This window comes from Triticum aestivum, chromosome 3A, assembly GCF_018294505.1.
Source record: "Triticum aestivum cultivar Chinese Spring chromosome 3A, IWGSC CS RefSeq v2.1, whole genome shotgun sequence".
NCBI lineage: Eukaryota > Viridiplantae > Streptophyta > Magnoliopsida > Poales > Poaceae > Triticum > Triticum aestivum.
Window position 1 is genome coordinate 687,632,690 of NC_057800.1, and position 17,457 is coordinate 687,650,146.

Here is a 17,457-nt window from a genome sequence, read left to right on the forward strand (position 1 = left end):
ATTGGTGTCGAAAGGTAAAACCCACGAAGAGGATGGCGTTGCTACCGGAGTGGTTGGGACGAGGTGGGCAGTGCTGTCGGAGTTGGGGAAGAAAGACTTATTGGAGAAGAGAGAAGATAAGGGGAGAAGGATGTGCGGTGCAGTGGGTCTACATGCGACACATGTCACGTGCCGCAGGCGGCAGACACCCAGTGCTGGATCTGCAGTTGCAGGAAACAATCATGAAACAAGAGCTGGGTTGCAGAAAACGGACACAAAGCCGGCGGACGCAGGAATGCTCTTGACCGTCTGATCAAGTCGCGATCGGACGGACACGGAGCAGGCGGAACGATCGCGCGGATCAGCCCGTAGGAGGCAAGAGTTTCCCTTTTTAGATACACGTTGATATTTTTAATGATAATATACATTTTTATAAAACCAAGGAAACAATTTCTTACATTATATAAACATTATTTTAAATATCACAAATATTTATTTTTTAGTGGTACCCTTTTTGTACTATACAAAAATTTACTTTTAAATTGTATACACTTTTTTAAAAATGTCCACATACATCTTTTTGAAACTCAGAAATATACTTTGTTATCGTGAACCGTTTTTTAAGCTATCAAGAGTTTCTTGGATGCAGGGCGGCGGCCCTGGCAGCCGGAGACACGGTGTTCGTGAGCAGAGCACGGGTCTTGAGTGCGGTCGGGCAACAATAGTCACACGGGTGGCATGGTTGGTGATGTCCGGAGTAGCATGGGGTTAACAACGGAGTGAATAACTTTCCTAGTTTTTCAGGCCAACGGTGGCAGCGTCCGTGGTCGTCATTTCCTTCCCGAAGGCTCCGTTGTGGTGTTTCCTTTCCTTCACGTTGCTCCAGGTGCAAACTTGATCTTCGGGATCAGCCCGTGGCGACAATTTTGGTGTCATGCCCTTCTTGAAGGCACCGTCTTGAAGTCCATGCTCCGTCATTGTCCCGCTTCACTTCTTCTCGGCGGCTAGTTCTCGGGAGGTCCTCGTCATGGAATATAAATTAAAATTGCCATGGGCTATTAAATTAAATTTCCATGGGCTTTAAAAGTTATTTTTCCCATGGTTATAAAAGTTATTTTGCCATGGACTATAAACAAAATCTTCCATGTCATAGGAAAGTAAATTGCCATGGCTATACAAAGTAAAATTTGACATGGGCTATGAGTAACAATTGCCATGGGCTATAAAGTTCATTTTCCATAGGCTAAAAAAGCAAATTTGCCATAGCTTTGTAGTGAAAAAATTGTCATGGTTCAAAAATGAAGAGGAAAAGCAAAAAAAAAGCCCATGGTTCAAAATATTGACATGTTTGCATAAAGAACGGAAAACAAGAAGCGTAAGTACAAAAAGGCATGGTTCAAACAATAAATTGCCATGGTACATGATAAAAATAGATTTGGCATCGTATTTAAAATGAAAAATTGCCATGGCAAAACCAAAAAAGCAAAATTTTGCCATGCATGTTGAAGTAAATTTGCCATGGCAATTAATGTAAATGGCCCAACTACCACTATATTATGGCACAACTTGTTCGACATTGATAGTTTAAAGTGCAACTTTATTGAAGTTTAAAACCAAAACCAAACTTGGCCATGGTAGAAGGATAAAAAAAATCCGACCAAATAACAGGGCCAACCGAAACTACTTTCACACTGTAGTTATTCGGTAGAACATCGTAGAAGTGTCATGCAGTATTTTTCTTTCCCACACATCAATCCAGAATTATCAACGACGATTCACAATATGTATAAAAATCCTACATGCATCAAGCGATCACCTTATTGCACCTCCTTGGTTCATGGCTGTGAGTTGAAGCAGGTACGACGAACAATCCATCTCGTAGAGTACATGGTTATTGCGTATTCTTTGCATAATCTATTGTTCACTCCCCACATCATTGGCTCCATTTTGTTGGTGTCAAGGTCAAGGCTGAACAAACAATGTTGCTCATGTTTCTTGAGAAGCATGGCACCTCTGCCATCTAGAAAGGATACGATTTGGATTTCCTTCGCCTCCTTGGACCACGACAACAGTACTAGAGACCAGTAACAAGAAAGTATTAGGGGTACATGGCAACCTGCCAGACACGGCACGCAGGCCGGAAAAAAAGTAGACACCGCCAGCAACGAAGACGACGAAACATCGACATGAAAGATCAGGCGCCAGGGTCCTGTCCAGAAATAGAAGACGCCGAGGCCCGAATTTTATATATGAGCAGGTCCAGCGCTCCCCAGTCGTCCTTCTTAGTCAATGATCTCCACTGCTGCAAGAAGATACAAGATTTGAAAAGAACGTCAACAGCCTTAGATGGGAAGACGTGCTCGATCGTAAATTTGTTCCTAATCGTCCACAAAGACCAGCAAATTGCACCCAGGCCAACCCAGAAAATCCTCTTAGTCACCCCAACCAGCGAGCTGGCAAGGTTTCTCAGGTTATGAAAGGAGGAGGGATTCCAAGAAACCTGGAGCCATGAGCGGACACAGCTCCAGACCAGCTTAGCCAACACACAATGAAAAAAGATATGGTTCGTATCCTCTGCGACACCGCATAGGGCACAGAAAGCCGATCCCGGCCCGTTCCGCTTACGAATTTGGTCGGCCGCAGGCAGACGACCTCTAAAGGCCTGCCAGAGGAAGATTTTAATCTTAGGAGGAACTTTGGACCGCCAGATGCAGGAAAATCTATTAGAAGGGGAACCTCCGATGAGCCTAGAATACAAGGATTTAACTGAAAAACGACCAAAAGGAGAATGAGGCCAGATCATCGTATCCAGTGTCTCCGAGAGCAAGGGGAAGGAGGCAGAGAGTCTTTGCCAGTCATCCAACTCTTCAGGAGACAAGGAACGTCGAAAAGTCAAATCCCAATTATTAGCCACCACCTCCGCGATGGAGATCTCTGGATTAGGACAATATGAAAAAAGAACTGGAAAGCTAACAGCCAGAGGAGTATCACCACACCACCAATCACGCCAAAAACGAACCGAGGTACCGTTACCAACATTGAACTTCACATGATCCAGGAATAAAGGTCTGACTTTAACAAGGTCTTTCCAGAATTGGGAGCCACGCCGGGCCACTGCAAACATCGGGCTAGAATGTGGGAAGTATTTAGCTTTAAGAATAGAGTACCATAATGAACCAGCCCCACTAGTCATGATTTAATTTCCACCACCATTTGATTAGAAGACATTTGTTCATGACCATCGTGTTGATAATCCCTAACCCCCAAGGTTTTTAGGCCTACACATGAGCTTCCATTTAACCAGCCTATATTTCCGTTTGTTGTCGGTAGCATTCCAATAAAACGCACCCCTGTGCTTGTCAAAGCCGGCATGAATACCGGCCGATAGGAGATAGAAGCCCATTAGAAACATAGGGAGGGAGGAAAGGCAAGCATTAATCAAAGCCACTTTGCCAACATTGGTGTTATATCTACCTCTCCAGGGGAGAACCCTGTTTCTCACCTTAGAAACAGCCAGAGCAAAATCCTTAGAGTGTAGCAGACCAGGAGAGATGGGAAAGGCCCAGATAATTGAAGGGGAAGGATATCAGGGAACAGTTAAGCAACCTAGCCACTCTCAAGGCCTCCGCATCATCAACACCAGTAACCAGGACCTCACTTTTGGAGAAGTTAATTTTAAGACCCGAGACGGCCTCAAAGCATAAAAGGATGAACTTGAGGTAGGAAATGCATGCATCATTCAGTTCAACCATTATAATGGTGTCATCAGCGTATTGCAAGTGAGTGGCACCATCAGGGACTAGATGAGAGACCACAGGCAGGATATGACCATGCTGAGCCGCCCTAGATAGAATGCGAGAAAAGGCATCGGCCACAAAATTGAACAGGACAGGAGAAGCAGGGTCCCCTTGACGCAGGCCTCTGCCATTGGCAAAAAAATTACTAATATGGCCATTCACAGAGACCGCAGTGTGACCCCCCGAGACCAACTGCATAATACGATGAACATACGCCCCGTCAAAACCTTTTGCCAGAAGAACCTTCCTGAGAAAAGGCCAACTGACCGAATCATAGGCCTTCTCAAAATCAAGTTTTAAAATAACAACCTTAGAATTACGAATCCTCAAGTCATGAACTATTTCATGAAGACAAAGGATACCATCTAATATGAAGTGCCCTTTGATTTTTGAAAACAGGCCGGAAACTGGTTTTCCCGTCGCCTGCCAAGAAAGTTTCATACCGCCCGAAAATTTCATTTTTTTGAATTTAAACACGAAGCTAGTGTAAAATAGCGCTCGTGTGTTATATGTATCGGTTTTGGCCCAATTTTACGTTAATTAACTGGGTAGTTATTTTTAATTAATTGATAAGGCAAATCTATTAAAGGGTTGGCGTAGTTGAAGAACATGTTGTCGTTGTGGATGAAGGAGGTGAAAACGAGGGGCGCGCCCACAAGTGCGTATGGAGGCAAAAGAACGATGGTGGCCATTGGGATTTCCTATGGGCTCTAATGACGAGATGAGAGAGCACCAGGGTTTATTTTTCTCCAGCGAGATTTTTGAAAACAGGCCGGAAACTGGTTTTCCCGTCGCCTGCCGAGAAAGTTTCATACCGCCCGAAAATTTCATTTTTTGAATTTAAACACGAAGCTAGTGTAAAATAGCGCTCGTGTGTTATATGTATCGGTTTTGGCCCAATTTTACGTTAATTAACTAGGTAGTTATTTTTAATTAATTGATAAGGCAAATCTATTAAAGGGTTGGCGTAGTTGAAGAACATGTTGTCGTTGTGGATGAAGGAGGTGAAAACGAGGGGCGCGCCCACAAGTGCGTATGGAGGCAAAAGAACGATGGTGGCCATTGGGATTTCCTATGGGCTCTAATGACGAGATGAGAGAGCACCAGGGTTTATTTTTCTCCAGCGAGATTTTCGAAAACAGACCGGAAACTGGTTTTCCCGTCGCCTGCCGAGAAAGTTTCATACCGCCCGAAAATTTCATCTTATTGAATTTAAACACGAAGCTAGTGTAAAATAGCGCTCATGTGTTATATGTATCGGTTTGGCCCAATTTTACGTTAATTAACTGGGTAGTTATTTTTAATTAATCGATAAGGCAAATCTATTAGAGGGTTGGCGTAGTTGAAGAACATGTTGTCGTTGTGGATGAAGGAGGTGAAAACGAGGGGCGCGCGGCCCGCCGGGTGTGTATGGAGGCAAAAGAACGATGGTGGCCATTGGGATTTCCTCGGCATGTGCTCTAATGACGAGATGAGAGAGCACCAGGTTTTTTTCTCGAGCAAGATTTTCGAAAACCGGCCGGAAACTGGTTTTCCCGTCGCCTGCCGAGAAAGTTTCATACCGCTTGAAAATTTCAATTTTTTTGAATTTAAACATGAAGCTAGTGTCAAATAGCACTCGCGTGCTATATGTATCGGTTTGGCCCAATTTTTCATTAATTAACTAGGCAAATTTTTTTAATTAATCGATGAAGCAAATCTTTTGCCTCCGTTTTAATAACAAATAAAAAACCGAATCCGTCGTAGGGGCGGGTTCACAGGATTGAATCCCGCTTAGTGCAAGCTTGCTCTTTTTATGTGTTTGAGTGTTATTTATGTTTTTTTTTTAAAGGACAAGATGCGGGACGGGTGGTCGAACAAGTAGTACTTTGTGAAGAAAAGCTGTTAAACTTAATATATTTTGAAGCAAAAACATTTCAATTTCAAAATTCAATTAATAAACTTGGGCGAAAACCCCCCTGAAATTTCTGGCATTTTCCAAAAACCTAATATTCCGTCCACCACCGAAAAAAACCGGGATAAGAAAACTTGGATATCACTACGAGAACGCACCCACGAGGAAGGAGGGTGCCGAGCGTTCTCTCTCTCTCTCTCTTTTTTTTTGAGTAACTGACGAGTGTTCTCCTGCAAGTGACCGACGCGCCGGAGGAAGGCCGGGCAACTGAGGCCTTATACAATGGCCAGTGCGTACAGACCGGTGCTTCAAGAGCGAGCGCAGCGTGGCGTCTTAAAATATTTTTGCCCTGCAATGGTGACTGCTTCCTACGGGTGCTTAGACTAGTTTAATTAAGGAAGAGCAAGGCTAACTGCAGCCTAACGAACGGTCAAGCACCTGCTAGCACCGGAAGCCAGACTTTGCTTCTGTCCCTCCTCCTAAGCACCTGCGTTCAGCGATCTCGAAAATAATATCCCGATTTTCTTGTTGAAGAGTCTCCCTAAGCACCCACTTTGTACAAGGCCTGATGAGGTGGAAGTGGAACCACCAGTTGCACGTGCCCGCACAGCGGAGGAGGTCCGAGCGTCTGACACACACGTAAAGATCTCCAGGAGGAGGTCGGCCGGGAACACGCCGACGGCAGCAGTTAAACGTGCCTTGGCCATCGATCTAGGTCTCGATCTATCTATGGCTTCGGGGAAGTATTAGGTGCTCCAATCTTTGGGGTACTTCCAGTGCTCAAAATTCAAAAAGTCATTCCTACATAGTTCAAAATTTTCTAAAAAAAGTGAATGTTCAGAAGGAATGTGACTACAACTCTTAAAAATTTGAGATCAAACTCGAAATGCACATTAAGAAACAAAAAAGTGAAACCTAGATGTGAATAGTGTCAATGTTGCATTTGTCTTTTTTTTCTTACACCATTCATGCTAGATTTCACATTTTTATTTCTCAATGTGTATTTCAAGTTTGGACCTGAAATTTGTAGGGGCTATAGTCACATGTCTTGTGAACATTCACATTTTTTCCGTAATTTTTTGTTACATTTAAGAATGAGTTTTTGAATCTGGAGAACCGGGAGTACCCTAAGGATGGGAGTACCTGATACTTTTCCCTGCGGCTTCATGGTTTGCAAAAATAAAATTGAGGGGGATACATGTGAAGTGGATGTGCAGTCAACGGGGGACATTGGTTTGCGTCAAATAGGTTAGCGACGCAGCTCCGACTTGGCCGGCCCATTGGCGAGAGTTGTAGCGAGCACGCTAGTTTGCAGTGTGCTAGTACAGTGCGATGTAAAACTTAATCAAAAAAGGATGACCCCGCAAGGAATCAAACTCCTGACCACTCGCTCGTGAACTCGTGGTGGTAGCCAGTGTAACTGACAAATGAACAGAATGAAAGTTTAAGAATTAATTGCGACAGGCGGATCTGAACACTTTCTAAAGATTTTTGAACATTGCAAACTGTGGGTAATTTTTTAAAGGCAAATAATGTTTGACAAATCCGATGAAAACACAAATTGAAAACTGAAAATTAGAACTTTTATAAAAGCATGAAAATTATTTCAAATTCCCAAACATTTTCAAAACACAAACATCTTTTCAATTTCTGAACAAAATTTGAAAACAGTAACACTTTTGAAATTCTGAACAATTTTTGAAAAATCAAGCATTTTTGGAAAGTTCTGAATTTTGTCGAAACCCAACATTTTTTGAATTTATGGCAAATATAAAACAGGAAGTGAATTTTAATTTGTTTTAAAAACACAAACATTTCCAAAATATACGAACAGTTTTGGGATTTATGAGGAAAATTTGATAATAAGAACACTTTTTTAATTTTGTAAAACACGAACATTTTTATAAATTTCCAAGCATTTTTCGAAATTTGTAATATAATATTGAAAAATTAGAACTTTTATGCAATACTAAACATTTATTTAAGTTCCTTAACATTCTCTTTGAAAGTTTCAACCTTTTATGAAAAATTTACACATTTTTTGAAAACATGGACATTTTTTAATTTATGGACAAATTTGAAAAACGGGAACATTTTTTGAAAACATAAATAATTTCAATTTATGAACAAAATTTGAAAACCATAATATTTTTTGAAATTCTGAACATTTTTGAAAAATCTAAATATGTTTTTAAATTCAAATATTATTTGAAAGAAAAAAATAAAGTAAAAGAAACAGAAAAAGGAAAAAGGGGAAAAGGAAAAACTAAGAGAACCGTACAATGAGTAAAAAAACACGTTTAGGAACCTTCTAGAAGGTTTATAAAGGTTCCTAAAATCGGTTATAAACCTTCTAGAAGATTCCAAAACCCAGTTTGGTACCTTCCAGAAAGTTCTCCAAATCAAATCCTAAAGAACGCACGCACCGCTCGGTGCTAGGTCTAGTTCGATCGCTAGCTAGATCATGTGTGCAAAACAACGACAATCTATCGCATTGAGCGTCTGTTAGGAAATTGCTTGGTTTTCCCGTTTTCCTCATATTTAAGTTCATGGAAAATGGCATCTGTACGTAGTAGAGCTCAACACGGTAATCCGATTAAGTGGTCGGGTTTATAGTACCATTTGAGCCAGAGAAGACCCAAAGAAGGTGCAAAGCTAGAGTGAGATATGTAGGTAAAATGATCGTAAGACAATTTTTTATGTGCTTTACATTTATAGGAATTCCTCAATTTTCAATATTTATTAGATTATTTTCTATGTTGTAATCACCCTTTTTTCCTTTATGGTAATGATTCCCATGTCACATCTATTTGCTTTAGAAAGCTAGTGATATGTGGTTATTTTTCGTGTGATGGAACTAGCCCATCCAGAATTATGAGAGCACCAATGTTTAGACTTGACATTGGTGCTCACATAATTTGCAATTTATTTTAGATTTTCCGGCAATGTTCGTTAAGTGGGAGGAGATGTTCCGTATGTGTGTATATATTAGCATCTACAATTGAACTATGTTTAAAAAAAGAGTAAGTGATCTTAACATGTACTAGATGACTCGCCACGCAATTTATGAACAACATATTTTATGAAGGATCAGCAAGGGGGCAAAAAATAATGCAATCGATAAATCAGACGAACTATTTTAAGGATGATTTTCGTAATTGTTCGCAAATGATTATGTTTGTATTGAGTCTGCATTAACCTGTATTTACTAACAACAAACAACGATGATCGATTCTCATGTCTTTTTTTGGCAATACATAAGCTGTTTGCTTGAGCAGGTGAATTGAATATAAGAGAAAAATTCATACTCCAGTTGGGCCGATAAAAAACTCACCCGCATCCCCATGGCAAATGACCTAAACCATCGGAACCGGACACTCCCGCCCAGAACCACAACCATGCTATGAAGAGGGGCAAAAGCAAAGACTTTGGTTTGAATTCCAAGAATAGATCCGAAGTCAAAGCAATCCCAAATTTCTATAAGCGTCTTGGCCACTAAAGATTTTCTTCTGGTGCTACTGAGCTACTTGGAGTTATTCGTGCTCAAATATCAAACCAAGATTTAACTGGCCAGAAGCACCGATCTTTTTGTTCTGGAACTACTAGCTCAAACATTCCACTTACCAAAATCTTTTGTTTGTTCGACACTTTCGAGCATCACATTTCATCGGCACTTTTGAGTCATCTCGACTTGCTTATCTTTCTCGCAGTATAAGCCTCGTACATCCACTTGTTTTTTCTGATACTTCAGAGATGTGACTTAACTATTTTCTGCATACTTTCTCAAATCTTGCAATGGTTCCTTTTTGTGTGGTACTAACAAGCTATCTGTTTTACTGGCACTTCTGAGTCGTTCTATCCAATAGAAAAGGTGTTATCCTTTTTGTGTTCAGAGCCACCAATCATTTTCAATCGGTACTACCGAGTACTATATCTGATTTATCTCCACTACCTTGGACATTCAAATTTATTTTATTTGGATCAATAGTTTTGTTGGTTTTCTACCAGTGCTTCCAAGCCTAGGTTACTTTATGTGTAATGATTAGATTTTGGATCCCCTCTCCTCTATATATTCTCTACCATACCCCTTCGAGTTGGTAACCCCCAACAACCACCTCATCTATTTCATGTCACCCATTTCACTCCTTGCCAACTACTTTAGCCCACCTCATCCATTGCACTATTCATCTATCAACCACATAGAGAAAAGGAGGTCCAAGGCAAGAATAGGAAAAGGAAGCATTGGGTGATTCCATGATTGACTTCTTAATTCTTTGCCAGGGAAGAACTCCCCCTTTCTTGAATCCCTTCTCCTCAAGATCACCTCTTTCACCATATCCTGATCCTTTGTGTTTGTGAGAGAATGTTCCTTTGGATTCTTGACATACGCTTTGATTGCAACTATTTCAAGGAGTTCTTTCCAAGTGACTTTGCTTTGCTTATTACTCTCAACCGTACCTCCTTCTTACTTGCAAGATTGTTGCTTTCTGGCATGCTACTCTTGATATCTTGCATGTTAAGTTCATTTGGTAGTCTAGTCCTTGTTGCTTAAGTTAAACCTGCCAACCCTTAAAATGGAAAATAATTGTGACATGTCATGTCCAAGAACCAGAGCCTGTGATTTCATTCTAAGTGTACTTACTCTGTACATAAAATTATGTTTTCCATTGCAACACATGAGCTACTTACCAGTATACAATTATTTCTTAATTGCAATTTCAATCATCTCACATATACAACTATTTTGCAATTTAAATTTTGACCATCTCACACGTACAACTATTTTGCAATTGCAATTTTGACCATCTCAAGATATACATGTTGTTTTCACATGCAAATAAAATATTGAAATTTGCAAATAAAATGTCTTGGCCGCCGGTTCAACAACTTTTGTGTGTGGTCGATATCACGCTAAGGAGCTGTCCTGACAATGAGAAGCAGGACATAGAGACGAGACAAATCATGATGACATGGACATAGTTAGTAGGGAGGCGGTAGGAAGTCAAGGAAGCAGAAGGCCAAGGGGAGCAACCGAGGACTAGGAGACATGAGGCATGTGGCCGACGGTGATGCCATGGAGGGCAGTGAAACCAAGGACGTGATGGAGGGCGGTGAAGGTGGGGGCCATTGTGGGCAGCCCAACTGTGAGGCGGATAGGGGGCGGGGAAGTAGAGTAGGAGGTCTACTGGAGAAGAGGAGGAAGCTAGCGTCAGGCATGGAGCAGTCGAGAGTCGAAACAAGGGAGGGCTGAGAGTTGAAATTTCCCTCTTGGTTGGTTGGGTTTTTTGGTGATGGCCTCTAAAATTAGGTTCTATGGGAGGAAGTTTGGATGTCCAAGAGTTGTAGGTGGTAAGATAGGTGCCTCTTCTGGAGCACGTTTTGGGAGTGCATATTGTTATTTTTTACAGGGAAGTGTATGGTTTGTCATTATAGTGTTGGATTAGGCTAGTCGAGTTCAATATGGTCGTTCGTGATTAACTTGCCTTTTTGGGTTCGTGGTAGAATATGGGCTGGACTAACTTTACGGGCACCCCAACAGACTTATAGCGCGGGTAATACAGGAAAAAACACCAAAATGATTAGTAATGGGCCCACTCATATGGAACTCAACAATACACAAACATTTTTATAACAATATTGTCTGAAAAATATGTTCGTTTCACTAGTTTTATATATCCAATGAGCGAAAAAAAGTTATGTGTTGCCAAAAGAAGCTCACATACTACATGAAACTATAATAGAATTTCAAAAGGCGTTTTTATATATTTTTATTTATTCTGTATGTGAAGAGAAGTGTTCAATAGTGGTAAGAAAAAAAATGTCCAGGCATATGAATATAAATGGTCGTGCATTTAAAATAATAATTGCATATATAAAAAAGTATTCATGTGTCGCTATATTTTTCATGTTTTGAGAAAGTGTTCGCATGGTAATGAAAAGTGTCCATGTATCTCTCAAAACCATCAATCTATTTTACCCAGAAAATAGAGAAGAAAAATGAGAAAGGAACAGCAAAAAGGAAAATGATAAAAAAGAAAGCGATAATGCGCCCGGCCCATGTGGGGCGATTTGTCCCTTATATGGCGATATAAGTGCTTGCCTGTTTGGGGTCGATTCCCTCCCGCCCACTTGCCCGTCCGCTTTCAAAAAAAGTTGTGGCGCCAAGTCCGGCCTTATCAGTTACCACTTACCAAGGCCACAAGAGTACATGAGAGTGAGCACTGCGGCCACAATCTACCACGAATGTGTGCGTCAAATGGCCGCCGGGGTGGATAAGGGTGATCTTCAGCACTGTGGTCCAGCGGATATTATCTTGGAGAGGATGGCAACAGTTCTTGTTTGAAAGCTATGCAGGTTGTACTATAAAGATCGTCAGGGTTAAGAAGAAACGTAGTACGATACCTGAGTAGTGCAGAGAAGGTGGGTGATCGAATCGACCTGGCTGCAGCAGCAATGGCTGCCATTGCCGTCTTCTCCCTGCTGTTGCTCCTCTCTTCTGCTCCTGCTGTTCTTGGCTTCACGAGGAGCGACTTCCCGCCGGAGTTCGTCTTCGGAGCCGCCACCTCCGCATACCAGGTAACGAATGATACAGATTAGTACCGGCTTGAACTGGAATTTGTTTTCTTGCACATATTTTATACGAACGGTTATGGACCCTGCTTCTCATGTAAACAAAGGAAACGAAAAAAAACAGTTGTTCATTGGGGTCCACTGGCTCTAACAGGGAAGCCTAACAAGATAACAACCACACAAACATAATTTTTTTTCCTTGCTCATTTTAGTTAGTATGTGCGACAATGATGTTTGTATGATATTCGTATGTGCGACAATGATCTTCATTTCGAAAATTGATTTTATGTTCATATGTGCAGCAAAACACTAAGAAATAACTCAATATAATTTCATAAGAACCGAATTATAGGGGCAATACAGACTTATCACCGAGTATATCAGAAATTAAGGTAAAGCGATAGAAACTGAAAAGAACAGGATGGCTTATTCTAAAGCGCTTATTTTCACGGCAATTTTTCTTCTTCTAGAATACGCATAAGCATGTTTTCCACTGCAGCTTATGTATAAGTCACAACTCAGAAGAACTACGCCTTAGCAAGTTTATGAAAACAACACCGTTAGTTGAAAACCCGTAATCTACACATTAGACAATCACGGAGTTGAGTGATAAATCCGCCACTGCTAAGCGGGGTTGAAACGGTTCGCTTTCTCCTCGTTCTCGAACCTTCAAGCGCCTCCCCCGATTCCCTAGTAGAGAGAGTGAAAAACCAATCTTACAGCTAATCTACATATCTGTCATAGCTTGGTGATTTTGCAGCTCACCTTATAGCTAGCTACTGCCTTTAGTAGTAGGAATATGATTAGACACTTATAAGCACAAATTATGCTGACACAGTAACACCCGACCAGGCACCACCCCGTCCCTGTCTCGCCCGTCTGGTTCAACCGTTCGGTGTTAATGGACCAGCCTCGTGACACACGTGGTTTGTTCATTCGTTGCTCTCAAAAAAGAAATGACCCATCGGCCATCACTGTTTCATCATGCATGATGAGCAAGGCCGCCCTATAAGCTGCCATGGCCACGAAAGCACATACCATCAGTACAGCCCGCTTTCATGGCCTTCTTCTTCTTCCAGTTCCTCCTGCTCCTGCTTCTAGCCGCCGCCCATGGCGCGGCCCCTGTTCTTGGCTTCACGAGGAGCGACTTCCCGCCGGAATTCGTCTTCGGGGCCGCCACCTCGGCATACCAGGTAAGGTAACGGACGACCCAGATTAGTTGGGGCTCGAACTGAATTTTGTTTTCTTGCGCATATTTTAGTCGTATAAGGCTCTGGGCCCTGCTTCTCATCTGAACAGAGCAAACAAACCAACGAAAGCAAGTGTTCGCTAGGATCCAATCCACCAGCTCTCACAGCGAAGCCTAACAAGTCAACAACCACACAAGTAGATTATCATTTCCTGCTTGTTTTAGTTAGTTTTATGTGGCTCTGGTTATTTATTTTTCAACTCGAATGTGTGGCTCTGGTTTACCTCTTGCGCATTTTAGCTGGCCTCTCTTGCTCTGCTTCTCTGGTTAATTTGCTCTGTTTTTCTTTTATGCAGTATGAGGGTGCCGTGGCTGAGGATGGCAGGAGCCCAAGCGTCTGGGACACCTTCACACAAGCAGGTAACACACTAATTAACCTGTTAGTTCTGCCTAAAAAAAGCCTTATTGTCGGTATCTGACCAAATTCAGGGTCCTGGTAAAACTTTGTTTGACAATATTCTCCTGCTGATGACAGGGAAAATGTCGGATAAAAGCACAGGCGATGTCGCTGCTGATGGGTACCACAAGTACAAGGTAATCATGGTTAAATTTACCTGGTGTGACTTGAATTCCTTTCCCTATTAATTTTATCTTACAGAATCCCACAAGAAAAATTATATCAGAAAAACAAACATATTATACTCTGTTTTGTTGTGGTTGAAGTTTCTCAATATTCCATAGACGGAGAGGATTAGGTTGTTGTACACTAATAATGACATCACCTGATGTTTCAGGATGATATCAAGCTCATGGTTGACACTAACCTAGAGGCTTACAGATTCTCTATCTCCTGGTCAAGGCTTATACCAAGTATGAAAGCATTCCACAATATTTCTGTCGCAGTACTCAGGAAATTTACATAAATGTTTCATCTTTGATTTCAAAATTGACAATTACAGATGGGAGGGGGACTGTCAACCCAAAAGGTTTGGAGTACTACAACAACCTTATAAATGAGCTAGTGCAACATGGTACGGTTATTTGTACTAAACTGTATAAATTATCATGCACTGACACAAAAAACCATCTTTCAACTATATCGTATATGCACAACAATGACAAATCTATCATAGTTGACAATTTCTTTATTGTTCTTCTTCATTATCTCGAGTTCTGAATCTGTGTGGCCTTCACGATTCTTTAGGGATTCAAGTCCATGTTATGCTTTCCCATCTCGATTTCCCGCAAGTTTTGGACGATGAGTATGGCGGATGGTTAAGCCCTAAAATTGTGTAAGGTCCCAAAACTTTCCATTTGTAACGGCGAATTGCTCAAAAGCTAAAAATAATAAGCCTTTTTTTAATAGATAATGGAGGTGGCTTATGCAAAGTGCCTTGACAATGTTTAGTTGATTTCTACTTTCCTTTTCCTAACCAGTGGCATTGAAAAATGCAGGGAGGATTTCACAGCATTTGCGGAAGTGTGCTTTAGGGAGTTTGGAGACAGGGTTTCATACTGGACAACGATAGATGAACCTAATGTCAGCGCACTAGGATCTTACGACAATGCACTATTTGCCCCGGGACGTTGCTCCAACCCATTTGGAATAACAAATTGTACAGTGGGAAACTCAACTGTGGAACCATACATAGCAGCTCATAACATGATACTGGCTCATGCATCAACTACCAGACTTTACGGAGAAAAATATCGAGTGAGTCATCTTGTGTCCAAAACTAAAAGTGAAGCCTTTTTCCGACATGTTTACTCTGTTTTCTTTAAGGAATAAACTATTAACCTTTCTGTTTTAATCTAAGATTCATTAATCATTATCTGGTTAATATTTGTGAAGAAAGTACTGGTTCACTATACACAGTTTTCAGTGTCTCCATGATTACAATTTGTGTGTGCAAGATTATTATGTTCTAGGCAGTTTCGACACATTAATCTCATGGACAATAAAAAGACTGCTCTTTTAATTCTGTTTCTTGATGTATTTTCACATGCTAACTTTTATGTGTACATAAAAATACTCTTGCAAGTAGGCTGCCCAAAAGGGAGGTGTTGGCATAAATGTTTACTCTTCTTGGAGTTATCCTATGACGAACTCTGATGTGGATGTGGAAGCAGCTAAAAGATACTTAGACTTCGTGTTCGGATGGTAACATTATTTGGACTCTTATGTTTATTTCCATGTTCTAGAGAGTTCACAATAAGTATGCAGCTAACCAACTTGTGATGCTTTTCTAGGATACTAGAGCCCTTGGTGTCTGGAGATTACCCAGATGTGATGAGGAAAAATGTTGGGTCTCGACTTCCATCGTTCACAAAGTCCCAGTCTCAAGTTGTCAAGGGAGCTGTTGATTTCATAGGAATAAACCACTACTATTCCATGTATGTTAATGACCGTCCTTTAGACAAAGGCACTCGTGACTATTCAGCAGACATGTCTCTTTACCAAAGAGGTAAAAAATATATGCATTCTTCATTAATTGTAGTCAGAAGGAGTGGGCAATGCAATTCATTTATCTCGTATAATATAATGATGAATGTGCTTTTTTTCTAAAAAGCACACTATTTATGTATATATTGACCCAAATAATTTGTTGCCACTCCCGAAAATACACACGAATTTGAGTAACCCATTGGCCGAGTGCTAACATAATATTTGTTATTGTGATGCAGCTTCTAAAACAATCCCAGGAAGTAGCAAGGTAATATTTTCAACAATGCTTGTTAGAGAAACCACTAGCCTGAACTATTTTTAGACATGATTTCTTCATATTACAACTAATCTAACAAGATACTAAAAATATATAACTACACTTAGAGCTCAAATTATTTAGCAAGATATTGTCCACCTTATGAGTTGTTATAAATATATACAATATTCTCTTTTGATTGCAGAATGTCCCAGCATCTTCTCAAAGTGACCCGGAAGGATTGCAATATGTGCTGCAGTACCTTACGAAAGCCTATGGGAACCTTCCTATCTATGTGCAAGAGAATGGCAAGTCGATCTAGTCTGGTTGCAACGATCTCCAATTTTCTGTTCTACAGATCTAGATAAAATTTATGTCATAGTGTTCATGCAGACATCACAGCTTCTAATTCATTCTAATTTCACTAATATATTCTGCCTTGCCATTCATCTCCGCAGGTGTTGCATCTAATGACACTCTCGATGACACCGAAAGGATCGAATACTTGAAGAGCTACATGGGTAGCACACTGAAGGCAGTAAGGTCAGCCATTAAACAAAAGTCACCAAGAATGTAGTTCAAGTCAACAGCACTGCCTTTCCGCAAAATGTCCAGGATTCAGACATTTTTATCCTGACGTAGTTTTGCCCTTCAGGAATGGAGCAAACGTAAAAGGCTACTTTGTCTGGTCCTTCCTAGACGTCTTCGAGTTCTTTGCAGGGGCCAAGTCACGGTACGGCCTGTACCGTGTCGATTTTAACGATGAGGCGCTGCCACGACAAGCGAAGCTCTCTGCTCGATGGTACTCTGGCTTCCTGAAGAACAATGACACCTATGTTCGGAACGAGCTCGAAAGTACAGGATCGCATGCTCTGCAATGAGCCGTAAAACAGATGGTGGAAATGTCGAGTCATCCTATGTAAATAAACGTTTCATGTAAATATAGTGGTTTATTACATATACATCATGTAGTACCTTATGTACCTACAAGAGTGGTTGGCAGTGCCCTACGCATGGCCATGTCTCATGATGGAGGTTTAGGTGTGTTGTAACAGGTTTTGCTCGGTTTTTCCGCTAATTAACCGGACAATACTCTTCAGCTTCTATCAATAGATTGAGAGGTGGTGCAAAACCCGCAGCGATCAGCGGCGGCCATACATGCACTGGTGCTGAATTTTACTCGAGTGGCTGGGAAGGGAACTCCTATTCCTAGGAAGAACATATGGCCACCAGTCTTACCCTGCAACTACTACTGAATGTGGACGCCTCTTTCATCGAGGGCTCCCACTCCGGGTCATGCGAAGCAATTGTTAGAGATCACAGAGG

At 41.2% G+C, this 17,457-nt stretch overlaps 1 protein-coding gene across 2 annotated transcripts; it reads left to right on the top strand.

The window, feature by feature from the left end:
• Positions 1-9,768: 9,768 nt before the first annotated feature.
• LOC123063233 (beta-glucosidase 5) lies at positions 9,769-17,241 on the top strand. 2 transcript variants are annotated; one of them, XM_044486974.1, is made up of 13 exons: positions 9,769-12,246; positions 13,786-13,849; positions 13,965-14,023; positions 14,224-14,299; positions 14,389-14,460; positions 14,634-14,721; positions 14,885-15,143; positions 15,475-15,590; positions 15,680-15,894; positions 16,115-16,143; positions 16,337-16,439; positions 16,590-16,674; positions 16,787-17,241. In XM_044486974.1, exons 1-13 carry the CDS (start codon positions 12,124-12,126, stop codon positions 17,010-17,012), a joined length of 1,515 nt encoding a protein of 504 aa, XP_044342909.1. In that variant the 5' UTR covers positions 9,769-12,123; the 3' UTR covers positions 17,013-17,241. The 2 variants fall into 2 exon arrangements, with proteins under 2 accessions (XP_044342909.1, XP_044342908.1); XM_044486973.1 differs by lacking the exon at positions 9,769-12,246 and adding an exon at positions 13,223-13,433.
• Positions 17,242-17,457: the final 216 nt, after the last annotated feature.

Coding starts and splice junctions, on each gene's coding strand:
- LOC123063233 (XM_044486973.1), top strand. CDS start 13,299: ATGGCCTTCTTCTTCTTCCAGTTCCTCCTGCTCCTGCTTCTAGCCGCC. Junction 13,850..13,964: donor GGACACCTTCACACAAGCAG/GTAACACACTAA, acceptor TGCTGATGACAG/GGAAAATGTCGGATAAAAGC. Junction 15,144..15,474: donor TTTACGGAGAAAAATATCGA/GTGAGTCATCTT, acceptor TCTTGCAAGTAG/GCTGCCCAAAAGGGAGGTGT.